The sequence below is a fragment of the Choloepus didactylus genome, chromosome 1, assembly GCF_015220235.1.
Source record: "Choloepus didactylus isolate mChoDid1 chromosome 1, mChoDid1.pri, whole genome shotgun sequence".
In the NCBI taxonomy this organism is placed as follows: domain Eukaryota; kingdom Metazoa; phylum Chordata; class Mammalia; order Pilosa; family Megalonychidae; genus Choloepus; species Choloepus didactylus.
The window spans coordinates 158,134,455-158,154,232 of record NC_051307.1 but is presented as its reverse complement, the minus strand read 5'-3'; the positions used below and the strand labels follow the sequence as shown (position 1 = coordinate 158,154,232).

The 19,778-nt window shown below is 37.0% G+C and overlaps 1 protein-coding gene and 1 pseudogene across 1 annotated transcript; one reads left to right on the top strand and one right to left on the bottom strand.

Moving 5' to 3' along the window:
• Nucleotides 1-7,288: 7,288 nt before the first annotated feature.
• Nucleotides 7,289-19,246, bottom strand: DBR1 (debranching RNA lariats 1). The gene is given in 9 exon segments (XM_037825137.1): nt 7,289-9,953; nt 10,730-10,784; nt 11,350-11,495; nt 11,747-11,827; nt 12,276-12,500; nt 14,768-14,853; nt 16,695-16,775; nt 18,240-18,364; nt 18,929-19,246. Coding segments are annotated over 9 exon segments (1,680 nt in total). The 5' UTR covers nt 19,126-19,246; the 3' UTR covers nt 7,289-9,269.
• Nucleotides 10,609-11,309, top strand: LOC119540173 (annotated as a pseudogene).
• Nucleotides 19,247-19,778: the final 532 nt, after the last annotated feature.

Below are 19,778 nucleotides of genomic sequence, written 5' to 3'. Positions count from 1 at the left end.
TTGAAAAGGGAAGATGCCTCGAATTGCTAAAAACACTCTAAAAAAGAAAAACGAAGTGGGAGGACTTACACTCCCTGACTTTGAAGCTTATTATAAAGCCACAGTAGTGAAAACAGCATGGTACTGGCACAAAGATAGACATATTGATCAATGGAATCAAATTGAGAATTTGGAGATAAATCCCAGATCTACACCAACTGATCTTTGATAAGGCCACCAAAGCCACTGAACTGGGACTTAACAGTCTTTTCAACAAATGAGGCTGGGAGAGTTGGATATCCATATCCAAAAGAATGAAATAGGACCCTTACCTTATACCCTACATCAAAATTAACTCAAAGTGGATCAAAGATCTCAATATAAAAGATAGTACCATAAAACTCCTAGAAGATAATGTAGGGAAACATCTTCAAGACCTTGTATTAGGCAGTCACTTCCTAGACCTTACACCCAAAGCACAAGCAACAAAAGAAAAAGTAGATAAACAGGAACTCCTCAAGCTTAGAAGTTTCTGTACCTCAAAGGAATTTGTCAAAAAGGTGAAGAGGCAGCCAACTCAATGGGAAAAAAATTTTGGAAACCATGTATCTGACAAAAGACTGATATCTTGCATATATAAAGAAATCCTACAACTCAATGACAATAGTACCGACAGCCCAATTATAAAATTGGCAAAAGATATGAAAAGACATTTCTCTGGAGAGGAAACACAAGTGGCCAAGAAACACATGAAAAAATGTTCAGCTTCACTAGCTATTAGAGAAATGCAAATTAAGACCATGGTAAGATACCATCTCACGCCAATTAGAATGGCTGCTGTTAAACAAACAGGTAACTACAAATGCTGGAGAGAATGTGGAGAAATTGGAACTCTTATTCATTGTTGGTGGGACTGTATAATGGTTCAGCCATTCTGGAGGTCAGTCTGGCAGTTCCTTAGAAAACTAGATGTAGAGTTATCCTTCGATCTAGCAATTGCACTTCTCGATATATACCTGGAAGATCTGAAAGCAGTGACACGAACAGATATCTGCACGCCAATGTTCATAGCAGCATTATTCACAGTTGTCAAGAGATGGAAACAACCCAAATGTCCTTCTAAAGATAAGTGGATAAATAAAATGTGGTATATACACACAATGGAATACTACACGGCAGTAAGAAGGAACGATGTCGTGAAACATATGACAACATGGATGAACCTTGAAGACATTATGCTGAGCGAAATAAGCCAGGCACAAAAAGAGAAATATTATATGCTACCACTAATGTGAACATTGAAAAATGCAAAATAAATGGTTTATAACATAGAATGTAGGGGAACTAGTGATAGAGAGCAATTAATGAAGGGGGAACGATAACCCAATAAGAACAGATAAGCTCTTGTGGGTAAATTTAACATTCTGGGAATGCCCAGCAATGACTATGGCTTTTTTTAATTTCTGATGGGTATGGTAGGAACAAGTTCACAGAAATGTTGCTATATTAGGTTATTTTCTTGGGGTAGAGTAGGAACATGTTGGAAGTAAAGTAGTTATTTTAGGTTAGTTGTCTTTTTCTTACTCCCTTGTTATGGTTTGTTTGAAATTTTTTTATTGTATTTTTTAAATTTTGTTTTTATATCGTAAATTTAAAAAAAAAAAGTTAATTAAAAAAATGAAAAAAATATGCAGAGCCCCCTTGAGGAGCTGGTGGAGAATGCAGGGGTGTTGGGCTTCCCCACCTCAATGGTTGCTGATGTGCTCACAGACATAGGGGAGTGGTGCTTTGATAGGCTGAGCTCTCTACCAAGGGACGTTGGCAAGACTGTTGCTGCCAAGGAGAGGCTAGGCCTGCCTATAATTGTGCCTAAGAGCCTCCTCCCGTATGCCTCTTTGTTCCTCAGATGTGGCCCTTTCTTTCTATCTAAGCCAACTTGGCAGGTGAAATCACTGCCCTCCCCCCTACATGGGATCTGACACCCAGGGGAGTAAATCCCTGGCAATGTGGAATATGACTCCCAGGGAGGAATCTAGACCCAGCATTGTGGGATGGAAAACATCTTGACCAAAAGGGGGATGTGAAAGGAAATGAAATAAGCTTCAGTGGCAGAGAGATTACAAAAGGAGCTGAGAGGTCACTCTGGTGGGCACTCTTACGTACAATATAGACAACCCTTTTTAGGTTCTAATGAATTGGAATACTAGCAGTAAATACCTGAAACTATCAAACTACAACCTAGAACCCATGAATCTTGAAGATGATTGCATAAAAATGTAGCTTATGAGGGGTGACAATGTGATTGGGAAAGCCATATGGACCACACTCCCCTTTGTCCAGTGTATGGAAGGATGAGTTGAAAAATGGGGGCAAAAAAAAAAAGGCACCCAGTGTTCTTTTCTTAATTTAATTGTTCTTTTTCACTTTAATTTTTATCTTTATTATTTTTGTGTGTGTAGTAATGAAAATGTTCAAAAATTAATTTGGGGGATGAACAAACAACTATATAATGGTACTGTGAACAACTGAATGTACACTCTGTATGACTGCATGGTGTGCGAATATATCTTAATAAAAATGAATTTAAAAATAAATATATATATAAATAAGTAAATAAATAAAAGAGAAGACACAGCAGTGACATTTTTTAAGTCTCTGCAACAACAAATAACTGTCAACCTAGAATTCTATGCCCAGGAAAAATATCTTTCAAAATGGAAGGTTAAAAATAAAGATTTTTTTTTTTTAGACATACAAAAGCTAAAAGAATTCATCACCAGCAGACTTGTACTCCAAGAAATGTTAAAGAAAGTGCTTCAGGTAGAAGAAACATGGTGCCAGGAACATATGAATCTGCACAAAGGAATGAAAAACAGCAGAAATGATAACTACATGGGTAAACATACAATTTTTTCCCTTATTGATAAATCCCTTTAAATTATACTGCCCTGCTTAAATAAAAATATTAAAATGTAGCGTGGAGTTTACAACATACATAAAGTAAAATATATGACTAAATAGCATGAAGGCTGGGAGGGAAGAAATGGAAGTACACAATTATAAGGTTCTTACAAAATATGTGAAGTGGTGTGATACCACCTGAAGGTAGACCATCACAACTCAATTGTATATACTATAAGCCCTAAAGTATTTACTAAATAACACAACAAAGTTTACAGCTAATAAGTCAACATAGGAAATAAAATTGAAGCACAAGAATATTCAATTAATCTAAAAAAAAGCCAGAAAAGAAAGGAAAGGTGAACAAAAAAACAGATAGGGGAAATAGGAAAAGATAACAAAATGAGAGACTTAAAATTAACCACCTCAATAATCAAAAACCAAAGTGGGGAGAAAATGGAGCATGCATATGCAAAAAATTACCATACTAAGTAATTAGATTAGTATATGTGTGTATAATATGGGTTTAAAATAAAGGAGTGTTCATAGATTATTCCGGTTCTGTCATACTCTAGGTCTTCAAGAATCAGGATTTCCAGTGTGGAAGACTGGAAATATTAATGTAATATAGAAGAGGTTAAGTAAAACACCTTGCAGTCCTAAATTTCAATTGGAAGCATCTTTCTTTAAAATAGTAGTCTTTCTTTAAAATATCTGTGTGTGTGTATGTGTGCATGTGTGTATGCGTACATTTCCTAGCTCTATCCACTGGAGAGACCAAGAAGCAATGACCAATCCAGTAGCAATGAGTCATATTTGTATCCACATTGTAGCCTTGAAATAACGTGTCTCGCCAAAAGAAATGAGGGCTTTGGGGGTAATTTCAGTCCTGGAATGGGAAATGTACAATATGAATCTGAAGTTTATTTTCATACCAGCTGAAAGGAAACTACTAGAGTCATGTCAAAATTACTTAGGAACCAACTTGAAGGGGCTTCTACTGATCAGAAATAGGATCCTCTTAGTTTCAAAAGGCATAATATAATTTCAATTGGTTGAAATTCTTCAAACACATGTAAATCCATAGTTCATAAGGATATATTTTTTAAAAAACTAATCAGCCAGCTTCAGAGGATGATAAGGAGCCAATTCATTATCTTGAAAACTGGTAATAGAAAGAATCAAACATTTATCCTGTATTTCCTACATAGACTTGCACCACCGACTGTTGGTTATATAAATAGTATTGGTTACAAAAATATTTCAACTTATAGATGTATTTATGAAAGTATTCTAATAACTAAAAATAAATGACCAAATTAGATATCACCCTTTTGCAACTCCCAGTGGATTAAGGGATCTAGGCATTAGGAATCAAGAGCAGCTAACATCAGAAAAAGAGAGAAAACCAGACATTTTTTGCCTGCTGCAGAAAGAACACCTAGAGTCTGAGTCTGAAGACTCTCCAGCTGCAATGGCCAATTTGCAGGAAATAGAGAAGCCAGAGGAATATGTGGCAATACAGTAAGAGCAAACTTCAGACTCTGGGAAACCACACATCAAAAAGCCTAGGATCTTCATCTGAAAAATTGTAAAGAAAAGAAAGAATGGAGGAGAATCCTGAAGATTAAAAGACACTTAAAAGACATAGGTTTTTTTGCTGGACAAGACTAAATTATGGTGTCTAGGATTGCACACTCGAGTGAAAATCTGTAAAGTAATGCAAGGAAATTACCATAAAAGACAGGATAATGGATACCTTTAGAGGAAGGGAAATCAAGGCATCAGCAAGACAATGCTTTCTTCCCAAATACTGTGGTGTCCTGGGGCTGGCTGCTGATGATCCTTGGTCCTTGGCTTTTCTGTCACATGGCAATGCACATGACAGGGTCTTCTCTTTTCTCTTCCAGATTCTGTTGACTTCCAACTGTGTTTACCCAACACAGCTTCTTCCTTATCCAGTTTCCTTTTCTTATAAGGATTTTGGCCATATTGGATTAAGGCCAGCCCTCATTCAGTTTGGGCACACCTAAACCAATAACGTCTTTAAAGAACCTATTTACAAATGGGTTCACATCCACAGGACCAGGGGTTGGGACTTAAACAGGCCTTTGTCCTTTGTGGGGGGGGGCATGATTCAGTCACCAACAAAAGGCTAAAATTTTTCTCCATTGAAGTCCTGCTTCTTTTTAACACGTTAATTTACAGCAATGTTCTTGTGCCAGTTTGAATGTATTGTGTCCCCCAAATGCCATTATCTTTGATGTAGTCTTGTGGGGCAGACGTTTTGGTGCTGATTAGATTTGCTTGGAATGTGCCCCACACAGCTGTGGGTGATGACTCTGATGAGATATTCCCATGGAGGCATGGCCCCACCCATTCAGGGTGGGCCTTGATCAGTGGAGCCATATAAATGAGCTGACTCAAAGAGACGAAACTCAGTGCAGCTGTGAGTGACGTTTTGAAGAGGAGCAAGCTTGCTAGAGAGGAACGTCCTGGGAGGAAGCCATTTTGAAACCAGAACTTTGGAGCAGACGCCAGCCACATGCCTTCCCAGCTAACAGAGGTTTTCCGGACACCATTGGCCATCCTCCAGTGAAGGTACCCGAGTACTGATGTGTTACCTTGGACGCTTTATGGCCTTAAGACTGTAACTGTGTAGCCAAATAAACCTCCCTTTTATAAAAGCCAATCCATCTCCGGTGTTTTGCATTTGCAGCATTAGCAAACTAGAACAGTTCTCTTCTCTGTTGTTGCTGTATTGTTATTCTCTTTCATTTTTTTCTTGGTAGTTATTGCTGGTGTACAAAAATAGTATTAGTTTTTAAAATTCTCTTTGGACTGGCAAACATGTAGGCTCTGTACAATCTTTTTTTGTTTCCTTTCTATACTGATGATCTTCATGTAGATGGTCTGCAAATAATGTTTCTTTTCTAACCTTTATATCTTTTTCTTTCCTTTTCTTATTTTATAACCTTGATCAAGTAAGTATTAAGTTAAACAACAGCTGTGAATCAAAGGTCCCTTTAACTTGCTTTTATAGTACTATGTTCCTCTCATTTGCCACACTACTGCAGATGGGATTGTACAATTGTTGGTGTGATTATTTTATTAATATCAATTTTCCTCATTGTACAATAAACTTCATGAAGGCAGGAATTATATCAGGCTTTTCTCATCATTGTATCCCTGGTATAGTGCCTAGGACGTTTTTACCTCAACAATATTTCTTGAATGAATGAGCGGCCCAGGCAGATAAAGAAGCAAGAAGGAAATCATAATAGGTAGACAGCCTTTTGTTATCATACCTTTTGTTTTCCCTAATCCAGCTACAAGTCCATTAATACTCAGTTTGGTTGCAAGCACCAAAACTCATTCTGGCTAAATTAAACAATAGGAGAATTTACTAGGAGATGTAGGATAGGCCAGAAGATGGAAGGAAGGCTGAAAACCTAAGCTAAGAAAAGAGCACCTCTGAGGGTGTGGGACAATGTGGAAACTATTCAATGAGCCCCTACCATTTTCATCTTTTTATCTCTCTGATCAAGATTCATATTCCAAGGAAGGGACATCTAACAGGTATAACTTACATGACTGCTCTTGGACAGGTGAGGGCAGGACACCCTGAATATCTGCCCCAGCACTGTAGAGGTGATTCACGAAAAATAATATCCAATGCTGCTACTGGAAAACAGAATGGATGCTTGCAAGCCAAAAATCAATGACTTCCATAACTTACAAGTTTTGGGTTTCCACCACTTTGAAGGTTCAGCTGAGGTATCACCATTTCAAAGACTAAGATAAACTAGATGTTAATGAAAATAGTTGGAGAGGGGGGAACAGAGTGGAGGGATTAGGAATGGGAGCAAGACATCTGAGTATATCATATAGTTTTGACATTTGAAATACGTAAATGCTTTACAAATTCAAAAGAAAAAAGCAAGAAAGGAAGCAAGCTTTTCTTTCTTATGCAAAAACTAATGCTCTATATATACTGTTCTGTACCTTGCTGTTTTCTCTGACTATAACCTGAACACATGCCATATCAGTCCAGAGGGCTCTCCCATATATATATATTGCTAAGTAATATTCCATTTTAGGGATATACCACATTTGTTTATCCTTTCATCAGTTGATGTACATGTGGGTTGTTCCCACTTTGGGGCTATAGTGAATAATGCTATGTGCATAAGTTTCTGTGTCCTACCTTTTTTTTTTCCTTAGAGCAGATGTAGGTTTACAGAAAAATCATGCAGAAAGCAGTTTCCAATTCCCCCCCACACACACATACACACATGGTTTTCTCTTATTAACATTTTGCATTAGTATGCTATCTTTGTTATAATTGATGAAATATTATACTATAAACTATATAGTATATGGACTACTATAGTTTATTAGGGCTCATTCATCATGTTGTACATTTCTATGTTTTTGTTTTTTTTTTTAATTTATTCTGGTAGCATATATACAACCAAAAATGTCCCATTTTATCACTTTCAGATATACAGTTCAGTGGATTGTATACATTCACAATGTTGTGCCACTATAATCACCATCCATTACCAAAACTTTTCCATCACCCCAGAGATTCTGTACCAATTAAGAATGAACTCCCCATTTCCCACTGCCACCCAGCCCCTGGTAACCTGTATTCTAATTTTCGACTATGAATTTGCATATTTCTAATTATTTCATATAATCCCACAATCATTTTTTAAGGTTGAAAATCATTCCATGGGATGTTTGGTTAACCAATCCCCTGATGGACAATTATTAGATTGTTTCCAATTTCTGCTATTACAAATAACACTACAATGAATAATCTTGTGCTTTTGCTTTCTTTATTTGTGGCGATGGATCTTTAGTACTTGTCCTAGAGGTGTTATTATAGGGATCTATATAGAGTTCTTTCCATTTTGCCAGGATGAGCCTTGGCATCTCACCTTTTGCCTGAGTTGCAAAATATGTTATTTTCATTTTGTCATTCCTCTTTTGACATTATGTTATTTTCTTTGCCATGCAAAGTTATCTATTTTTACATATAGTCAAATGTATCAGTTTTCTTTTACTGTATCTGGATTTTGAGATACAGTTAAAAAGACTTTCCTCAGTTCCCAAGTTACAAAGAAATTTACCCCATTTTCAATCTGTATTTATGTGGTTTCATTCTTCACATTTAAATCTCTGATTTATTGGATTCAATTTGTATACCAAGCATGAATCCATTTTCTCTTTCCAAATGGCTATCCAGATGTCCAATCCTACTTATTTAAAAGGTCTTCTTTCCCCAGTGATTTTGAATGCCACTTAAACCATATACTAAATTGTTATTTATGTTGGGCCTATTCTGGTCTTTCTGTTCATTCTATTCATGGTCTCTGTTCACTCATGCACCAATACTACACTGTTTTAATTAAAGTTCCATGCCTTTTTAAAATCAAAGACTGACAGAATGGGAGTCAACTGCTACATAATTCTTCTAGGATTGTCTCCTGGATTGGACTGGCTGTGAGATAATGAAATCCCCCAAACAATTTTTGGATTCCATGGCTCCTAATCCAAAGTGCAGGGAAACAATCACCTTAGGTGGCGTAGGTACTTTAATCAGAGGCAATACAGAGGTGTAGCTTTTCCACATGGATCTTCAAAAATACTATAATACTAGCAACTCCTCATGCAGCATAAGGGGCAGCATTTGTGCAATTCAATCCCTGCCAGTAATTAATACAGTAATTAATAAGCTGAACTATTCCCAAATGGCCTGCACACAGTACTACGGTTATATTACAAATAAGGGGAAAGCTAAAATATATATTAATCTCAGCAGTGAGGGGTAAGATTTTATGTTTATTAATGTTTAGTATTTATAGTACTTTATTTCCAGGAATCTTATCAACCACCTTCAATTTCAATTTATATATGACAGATATTACGAGCTGACCCGGGAAAATACTTCTAATAGAAAAAAAGCATAGATAATTGTATATTCAAAAATGACAATTCTATAAAACAAAATATGCATATACCATATTTTATACACAAAGATATTTACAGTGGTAGTAATTCCTTGAAGACAAAATACTCTTACTTTTATACCCATCTTACAGAAGAATGCCAGGCACATAGTGGGTGTTCAGTAAGTGCTTGCTGAAAATACGAAAGTGAATAATGTATGTCTTCAAAGTAAAGTACTCAATCAAATAAATATATGAAATTTTAATATGCTTGTATATGAAATATACAAAGGCCTAAAGACAAAGTTAATACTTCACTAAATTTTTTGCATGGTAACTTCATTATGACAAAGTCTTGAGTCAAAAATCCAACTAAAAATACAGTCTCAAAAATTGAGTATCTGCATGTAATACTAAGGCAAGTAAATTGACTTATGCTATATCATCATCATCTACTGCAGCATAGATGGCTTGATTCCTCCTCTTAATCTTCTTTCTTTGTTCAGGTTCATGTTCGTCACTCAGCCTCTTCAATGGCACCTCAATTGAGTCCTTCTCATTCCCTGGCTCCACAGCCTCACCAGGTTTCCCCTCTCTACCAATTGGGGAACCCAGTGTATCATCAGAAGATACAATCATGGAACCTGGCAAGATCCTGACATCAGAAAAACTTGCAGAAGAGTCAGAAGCTTGATCAGAAGGAGGTTCTACAGATGGTGTATTCATATCACTATGTGCACTTACAATACTATCTTCATCTTCCTCTTCTTCATCTAACATTATTTCATCTGGATTAATAGAGGACAGGGCAGAGGTGTCTGTGTTATATTCACTAGGGTCTTCTCCAGAGTCATTACTCTCTGCAGCATCCTGCTCTTCATATTCACCACACAAGTTTTGTTCTTCCTTGGCCTTCTGAAGCCTGACGTTAATGTCTGTGATGCCAAGCTGGGCACAAAATTCAGTAGTCTGAGGACTGATCCTATGAACCAGCTGCATTTGGTTCTGTGGCTTGCTAGGGTCATAACAAGCAGCTGTTACAGTGAAGTTACATGGAACTTTAAGGTCATAATTCAACTTTTCCAGTACTTCTTTCGATAGCTTCTTCTGTTGCCACTATAATCCCACCCTGTAAAAGTCCAAAACAATAGCTTTTTACATTTTACCAGTCTCAGACAAAAAACAATGAAATCTAATAATGCACTTCAAGTGCAATGATAAAAAGCAAACCATTTATGAACTTTTCATTTAGTAAAATTAGTTAATTTAGCAAAGGATCATTTTGAAACAAAAAAAACTTTAAAAAAAAAAAAGTTCCCTTAACTCATACCCCAAAACAAGTATAAATTATTTTAATGAATGAACCAAATCTCCACCTTATTACAGTTTTATACACACTTATTCACTTTTACACTTATTTGGTTGGTGCTCAGCAGTCCTTTTTCTTGTCTCCCTTAGAAGGAAAATTTGTAGTTTTCTAGACTATGCCAGTCAGTACACCTTGACTTGTTCAGATACTCATTCAACAATAATTCCCTTGGTTGAAAAAAGGGAGGAGGGGAGAGTTCTCCAGAGAAAATATCCAAATGGCAGATCACCACCAGTGCTTCAAGAGGTTTTAGAGGCCCTGGGGCCTAGAATGGACACTGCAGAAGCTTCTGCAGAGGCTTTGGCAGTGGCATACAAGTCTGGGGTAGCTGTCGACATTGAGGCCAGGACCAGGGTCAAGGCTGAGTTGCTCGCAGAGGCAAGGCCAAGGACAAGCCTGGTCAAGGACATGAAGATCAAGTCCCTGGAGGAGATCTGTCCCTTCTTCCTGCCTATCAAGGAGTCTGAGATCACTGACTTTTTCCTAGGGATGTCCCTCAAGGATGAGGTTTAGAAAATTAAACCTGTTCATAAAGCAGATCCATGCCAGCCAGCGGACTAGGTTCAAGCATGTCACAACTGGGGAAACACAATGGCCGCCATGTCAGTCTGGGTGTTAAGTTCTTCAAGGCAGTAGCCACCATCATCCATGGGTCATCATCATGACCAAGATCTCCATCGCCTCCCTGTGACAGGACTATAATAAGCCCCACACCATAAGGTGACAGGACACCATGGCTCTATGCTGGTGTACCTCATCCCTGCCCCCAGAGGCACTTGCATAGCCTTGGACCCTGTGCCCAAGAAGCTGTTGCTGGTTGCCAGTATTGACAACTGCTAACACCTCAGGTAGGGGCCACACAGGCACTTGGACAATTTTGCCAAGGCCACCTTTGATGCCATCCCCAAGACCTACAGCTATCTCACTCCTGATCTCTAGAAAGAGACAGTGTTCACCAAGTCTCCCTATGAGGAATTCACTGACCATCTTATAAAGATCTCGTCTCGTCACCTAGGAGTGTTTTTACACAAGAAAAATAAAGTGAATGAATTAGGCCTGAAAAAAAAGGGGGGATGAAGTGGGGTAGGTGGGCGTATTGTGCATGCAATGGAGAGAGCAAGTTCTAAATAAGGTCAGACTTACCTTGTATGCAGGCCATTATTTTCAGGCATATTCCACAGGTGCCCAGTCCACATTAATAAGATCATAGTAGCCTTGAGAATGGTGAGCCATTCAATATCATACTCTAGTAATCAGGAGCGCTGGGAATCATGTTCTATTTCTATCACCTACCGGAAGAAATGGTAATTTTAAGAAATAGATATCTATTTTTAATATCCTAAAAATTTTAATGACTTAAAAAATTAAAAAGGAATTTATTAGCCTAAAAACACTAATGCAATTTAAATATCCCTGAAGAAATGTCAGAATATATAAATAACAAAGAGCAGAAATGAATTCTGATAGAAAGATTAATAATATTTTTCAATCACTGGAAGAGTAAAACTACACTGTGATGTTAATTTCATTTTCTTTTTACCTGAAGAAAGTCTCTATGTGGCAAGCACTTGTCCAAGGCTAAAAATCTGGTTGCTTTGGCTGGCTGTCCATTATCATTGGCCTAGACAATACAAAACATGATTTAAGAAAGAATGTTAAAAATATTGACACCCCTTTCCAACATAAAGTAGTTAGAATGGTCATTGCCCTGAAGATTGAGAATGATCAAATGAGAGGGAGAAGTTGTAACAGAGTAGTTAGGATTCAACAAACAATTATGACTATTCAATCATTATATAGATGTTTCTTTGTAGTTTCTAGTGTATTAGAACAGTCAGAAGGAAATTCCTGAAATTGTGGAACTGTAACCCATACTATGAAATTTATCACTTTTCTGCATATATGTTATATTTCACAATAAAAAATGTTTTTTTTTTTCAAAAGAGAAAGAATGTTAAAACATCACAGAAAACTCATACATCAAATAAATGGAAATGATCAACAGTGCCTAGTCCATCAATGTTCAATAAGTGTGTGTTAAATGAATGCATAAGCATTTTGTTTCCTACCTGATGCTGCATCAAGGCTGCAAATTTCACATGAAGGTGAGCAGAAAACCAGTAAGTAGGTTTCAGGTGCTCTAAAAGTTCTGAGGCAGCAGGACTTCCTAATGTGTTATTTTCCACTTCTTGTCGGAAAAAAGACTTAGTCTTAAGAAGTTGTTTCTTATTTCCATAATGATATATACTTCTTGGCCAATCATGAGATAAGAATATATCGACAGGCTGCAGCAACTTAAATAAAAGGAAATGAAAGAAAACTCAGATTGACCGAAACAAAATTCCCTCTTCTCTCTACCATCATTCCATGACCTCCCACCTGTCCACAAAACCATTTACCCACCTAGATTTTTACATTTCCATGTAGATCATTCTAAAGACATCTCATTTAAGGCTACTCATTCATATAAAGAGAAACAGCTTTCTTTCTACCCATAATACATCCTTATTTTCTGTGGCAAGACAGGACAACAAAGACACACACTTTGATTAGACTGCCAGTCATCTATGGTCTTTAGCACTGGGCTTCTCTAAAATATGTAATCACCACAATTCTTTACCTTCTGGTAAAGAAACTACTGTTTTAAAGATACAGAGACACCTAATTTCATGAGCACTCTAACATAAAGAATACAGTAAATGCAAAGATTTATCAGGAAAAAAAATGAGCTTTTAAATGAGCTCACATACTATACACTAAAAACCTCCCCATTTGCAACACAAATTATATTAGAGATATTTAAAGCTGATGTCTTCACAGGGAAGACATAAAATATAATCTATACTTTACTCATCCCTGGTACCTTCAGGTAATCTGAGACAAATACTTGGAAAACTAAATTTAAAAACTTAAATAACTGTTTAAGACAATACAAAATATAAAATAGATATGACTAATCACTGAATAACTGATGTGGGCAAAAGGTACAATGAAAATTCAGAGAAAAGTAATGACTTTAAACTAGAACACTGGTTGGGATATGGTATCTAAACTGGGTTTTAAAGGATTGGTAGGGATTTAGATAGTTAGAAAGGGAAAAAAGCATTCAAGGTAAGGAAAGATATGAATAAGGGGCATAAAAGAATGTCCTGTGAACATCCTTATGCTCCTTTAGAGGCTGTATTGGTAGTGTTTTGCTGGAAAGGGCATGAGTTCTGAAGTTCAGGTGTGCTTTATGACTTCATTATCTGGGAAGTCCTGGACAGGTCACTTACCTAAGTCTCAATTTCTCACTCTTAAAGTGATGAAGTTAGAAAACCTACCTGACAGGATTTGGGCAGAGACTATATGAAATACTATGTGTAAAAAACTGCCTAGACCAGCCAGTGTCAGGCGTTTAGTGAATTCTCAAACAAAAAACTAGTTCCACCTACTCTACAATTAAGCCAGTGCTTTGATAACACCTTCAGAACTTCCCATATTCTCCATCACCTTTACTATTTGTGCCAGTTTGAAACTGTTATTTACCAGAGAAAAGCCATGCTCTTTTAATCCAATCCTGTAGGTGCAGGACTTATTGTGGGTGCACACTTATTGTCAGTGGGATCTTTTGATTAGGGTGTTTTCTGTGGAGATGTGACCCACCCACTCGTGGGTGGGACCTTTTAATTAAGTATATTTCCACGGAGATGTGACTCTGCCCATTCAAGGTGGGTCTTAATTAGTTTACTGGAGTCCTTAAGAACTCAGGGAGAGAGAGAGCTCAGAGCCAACAAGACCCAGACACTTGGAGACAAGACAGAAAGATGTTTGGAGAAAATCCTAAGAGATGAAATCCAGAGGTTTGTCCTGGAGAAGCTAAGAGAAGACACCAAGATGCTTAGCGAGAAATGCCCTGGGAGAAACAAGCAAGAACACATAGGAGCTGAGAGAGAGAAGCTAAGCAGAAGCCCAGAGATATTCTGGAGAAAGCAATGGAAACCAGAAGCTAACCCTGGGAGAGGCCCAGCAGACTCCGGCCATGTGCCTTCCCATGTGACAAAGGAACCCCAGATGCCATCGCCCTTTCTTCAGAGAAGGTGTCATCCTATTGATGCCTTAATTTGGACATTTTCATGGCCTTAGAACTGCAAATTTGTGAACTAATAAACCTCCATTTTAAAAGCCAATCCATTTCTGGTATTTTGCATTCTGGCAGCTTTAGCAAACCAAAACACTATTATTTCTTTTCTATTTAATACTGTTATTTAAACTATTTAAAATAAAATATTTATTTAATATTTTCTTTAAAATATCACTCTATTTAACCTTGCCCTGAGAAATAATATCTGAAATTCTGGATTAAATGTTTTGTTTTGTTATTAGTTACTAAAATAAACCATAACCACTAAAATACAACATGTTCACCTATAGAACCTCCTGAAAGCATCCCAAGATCTAAATTTTAGAAACAGAGAATTAAGCTCTTCTTAGAAATAGCATTCCAAAATGCTCAAAATACATTTTGGTATAGATTACTTTAAAATCCTTTCAAGTCTGCTGTAATGTAATTTTGACATACCTGTTTTAATTTAAAGACTTCAATATTTCTCACATGATATATACTCCTTATTGTAGCTGCATTATAAGGGGGGCACTCAAAATGACCTGAAATTTAAAAGGAAAAAAAGCTATAATCAATTCCCTTACTGCAAATACAAATACACATCTCCAAAATTGACATTTGTCATCAATACTGTTGGTTCTTAAAATTTTATTAAAAACAATGCTCTTAATATGCTGGTATTTCTATTAATAAATGATCACAGACCATAAATCTAAATAACTGGGGGGACCTGTGATTTTTAATATTGAGTTATATTTAATTTTGAATGCATTACATATTCACATAGTTAAAAATAAAAGACACTATAAGAAAGGTATAGAGTAAAAAAGTTTCCCTTCTAGAGAGTGGAGTGGTGGTTGCCTAGGACTGGAGTGGGAGCAGGGATTAACTGTAAATAGGCACAAGGAAACTTTTTGGAATGATGGAAACATTCTAAATCTGTTATGGTGGCAATGATCACACAACTCTACAAATTTACAAAAATCACTGTATTGTATAATTACAATGGTATGTAAATTTTACCTCAAAACAGCTGCTTTTAAAAAAGCTCCCTCCTCTTCCTGTCCCCCAACGGTCAGTAGCCCTACCTAGGGGCAACCAATGTTAATCAGGTTCTGCATTTTATTCCAGGGATATAATCTGTGAGTTTAGTAAATACGCAATTTCTTTATCTTCCCTTTATTGTACAAAGGGAGGTATACTTTATACATATCACAAGCCTTGTTTTCTCACTTAGCTTATCCTGGAGATCCTTCCGCATAAATTACACAGAAAGCTTCTCTGTTGTTGTTTTATGGCCTCATAGCATTATACTGAAAAGTATACCATGAAATATTTAATTAGTTCCTATTTTTTGCTATTACAGTGATGAAATAAATAACTTTATATATATCTTTTTGCACTTGTGGAATATATCTGTAGATAAACTCCTGGAAGTGGAACTCCTGGTTCAGTGTACATTCAAAACTTCTGCAGATATTAGCAATTGTTCTCCAAAGAGTGGCTCTAATTTGCACCATATCTGCCATGCAGGAGACAGCTTATTCTGTAGGCCCATGCCTACAGTTTAGGATCTTAGGGAGTAGGCAACAGGAAATAGACCTGTGACTCAACAGTTACACTGAGGATATAGGTTTTAGCTGCCAGTATATTTAATTCATAGAATTCGTGAAATGAATATGAATATAAGCTATTCCTTTAATTTTAAAAACAAGTCAATTCATTCAGATGCAGTGGAATGAGTAAGTATATTGTGGCATACATATACAATGGAATACTACTCCCAAATCAAAATGAATGGATTAGAGTTACATGTATCAACATGGATTTCAAAAACATATTAGAACAAAGAAGCAAGTTGCAGAAGATGTGTGTAATGATACATTTATATGACGTTTGAAAACATGCCATATAATACACATTGTTTCAATTTCTTACATATACAGTAATGATATCAGAATAATCAAGGGGAAAAAAAGAAAAAAGTAATAATCAAGAGAATGATAAACACCAAATTCAGAATAGTAACTGCCTGCATTCTGGCAAGGAGATGGAAGGAAGAAAGGAGAATGGGATTAAGGACAAGTAAACAATGAACTTCAATTGTATCTGTACTGTTTTATTTCTTAAAAATCAAAATTAAATATGGCAAAATACCTGATAAAACTGGATGCTGGATACATGGATATGTTACAGTGTTTTCTATATTTGTATATGTATAAAATATTTTACAAAAAAACAGCTAAGAATAGTAAGTTCCAAGAAGAAACCCAATGTAAATAGTGTGTGTGTGTGTGTATATATATATATATATATATATGTTACTATATATTATGCTTAAGTTACTCCGAGGCATGCAAATTAGAAAGTTGAAAAACATTACCTTTTCGATAGTCATGAGATTTAAAGATACCCGAGATTCCACCAATCCTTAAACCTCGGTATTTTACGACACCAGCCAAACCTGAAAAATTATAGTTATATAAAAATTGTTATAAGCAAAAGCAATCTCTTTTCTAAATGAATTTACCCATTTAGAAGATTGAACTTCATGAAGTCCTAAAATCACCTGAAAATTTCATATCATGATATGCCAACCACTTATGAGGTACATGAGGGAAGGAGGAGGGGAGGCCTAAAAGCATATCAACCAAAAGACTAAACAGAATAGAAAGGGACAAATGCAAGATGATGTTAAGTGGGAAACAGACACAATTTGGTACCTAACTAAAGATGTGGGAGGAAACAGGGAAAAATGTCGTATGATATACTTAGATGTTATAGATCTAAAATTCATCAGGCAGAAGGTATAAAGAACCTGCATAATCTATATTTCACTTCTGATTCATCAGCTTCTGACAATTTCACCTTTTGACAATAATGCAACTGTCAAAAGATGATCAATCAGTAACAGGAGAAACTGACTTTCCGAGGTTATGATTTTATCATTGAAAACCTTTAACTGTTTAGGAAAAAAAAATATTTAAATAAAGAGAAACAAGGACTGTATAGTTTAAAAGGACTAAAATTTAAACTGACTCTAATCAGTTCTCTAAATCTAAATGCCAGTTTACAGGAAATGCAGAAGATAAAAGGAACATTTTAAACAACACAAGGAATACAATCAGCTAAATCCAGAATGCAAGCAATTCTACAGAACAAATTTCCTATTTCCTTCAACAAATAAACAGCAAGGGGAAAAGGGGGTGGGAGGCAACCAAATGAAATGTGTGGACCTTATTTGGATCCTATTTAAACAAATCAATTATAAAACAAACATCTTTCAGATATTCAGAGAAATCTGAATATGAAGGAGGCAACAGGTACTAAGGAATTAATGTTACTTTAGTCGGGAATAATAATGGCATTGTAATTGTGGTATTTTTAAAAAGCTTAGAAATATGTATTGACATGTAAATATGATGGTGAAATAAAATGGTGAAATAATAAAATGACAGATGGGATTTGTTTTAAAATACTCGGGCCACCTCCCACTCCCCTCTCCAAACACAAAAGCCTAAGGGATAGGGTGGGACATTGAAAACAAGGATGGCAGAATAGTTATTGAAACTAGGCAATGGATACAGAGAGACATTATACTATTCTCTACTTTTGCGTATGTTTAACAATTCCCATTATAAAAAGTTAATTTTTTTTAATTAAATAAAAAATAAGAAAAAATAAAGGGACTTCAAATAGTGTGTGAGGTCTCTGAAGTTATATTAACTATTGCTAAAAAAATCATCACTAACAAAGCAAGGATATAGTTTCGAGATTATTTAAATTAACTAGTTTAATTAAATTTTCATGTTTATGTAATTAAATTACATTCTCCAAAACACCACACATCTGAAGATGCTGCCCAACTGACAAATCTTGACAGGCTCTTCCATCTCATCAAACCAGAAACTTTCCCAAGAACACATACCTAAATAATAAATGTTTGGGGCCACCCAGCCACCATAGGGTAGCTCTTGCAAATGATTTGAAGCTTCATGGTTTCCCCCAATGAAGATCGTGAGCACTGGGGCCTTTTTCTCTCCAGAATAATACCTGGAACAAAAGGGTAAAGTTGTCAGTTACTCAATTAGGCATAGCAGGCAAGCAAAATAAAGTCAAATAAAAAGCCCTTTTTAGACGAATTGCCCAGTGTCCATTCTTGTCCTTAAGAATGAAGAGCTGCTACTTGAGTTTCAAGCCAGTGTAAATTCAATGAAGTCAAGAATTTTGTCGAGTACACTGTGATAACCTCAGCTTCTAGAACGAGAACTAGCACATAGCAGGCGTTCAATAAAAAACTCCTAGATTATTAAAAACTAGTCCCAGAGCCCTATCAAGTACAAAGTAGATATTTAAACCAGTCAGCTTCTTCCTTCCGCCAGTGCTAATTCACTCCCGTCAGTCAGCGATCCTTTATGAAACAGATGAGGCAGGTGAATGGAAAAAAGAAAAGTGAAGTTTACTGAGCGCCAGACCCTGAGGAGACTGCGTGAACAAATACAGGAACTCAGGAGAGGCAGCTCGTAAGTGGCTGAAGGGAATTCAAACCCAACCCAAGTTCTTTCCCCACTGCTGGCTAGTCAGAGTTGTATCCGATGCCCGGGCAGCGCCCCTCACCTGTAGAACGTCTGCATGTGGCGATACTTGGGAGGCACAGCCATGCAGCGTAGGTCGGCCTCGTTACGCACCGCCTGGAAGTCGCCGCAGCACAGCAGCAGATCCACCGGCCCCGGGCCGCGGCGCTCCGCCAGCGCCAGAGTCTCATAGATCTTGTCCAGCTCGCCGTGGCAGCAGCCGGCCACAGCCACCCGCATCCTGCACGAAACCGGGAGCACCACACGCAACCCCCTAGACCACAGTCAGCCCAGGACTGACAGCGAGGAGAGTCAGAGGGTGGCTTAGCTCCCGCCAACATTAACAGAGCCGCCACTTCGTTCAGACTCCAGCAATTAAGTCACTTCCGGCTCAAGATATCGCGAGAGCGCGTTTGGGACGGGCTTGGCTAATCTAGGAATCCCTGAAAACCTTCAAATTGACTTTTTATCTTTGCGGGTTACCCCGGTTCCTGCGCCTTGACAGTGTGACACATGGTAAAATTCAAAACCAGAATATGTAAATAAAATCCGCAGAAATAGAAGCTTAGTTTGATAAGATTAAAACAAGCTAAAAAGTGAGCAGACTTGATTGGGCTGTGTAACACTGAATCTTATGGTGGACGATGACTGTGATTGACAGTACAAATATTAAAAAGTTATTTCATTAACTAGAACAAATGTGCATCACTATTACACGAGTTGATAGTAGAATGGTATGTGGGAGAAAATGCACCTATTGCAGGCTATGGACTATAGTTAACAGTAATTTTTAAGTATTCTTTTATCAACAGTAATAAATGTACCACATCAATGCTAGGGGTCAATACTGGGGGCGGGGGAAGGGGGATATGGGGTGTTTGGGTCTTTTAATT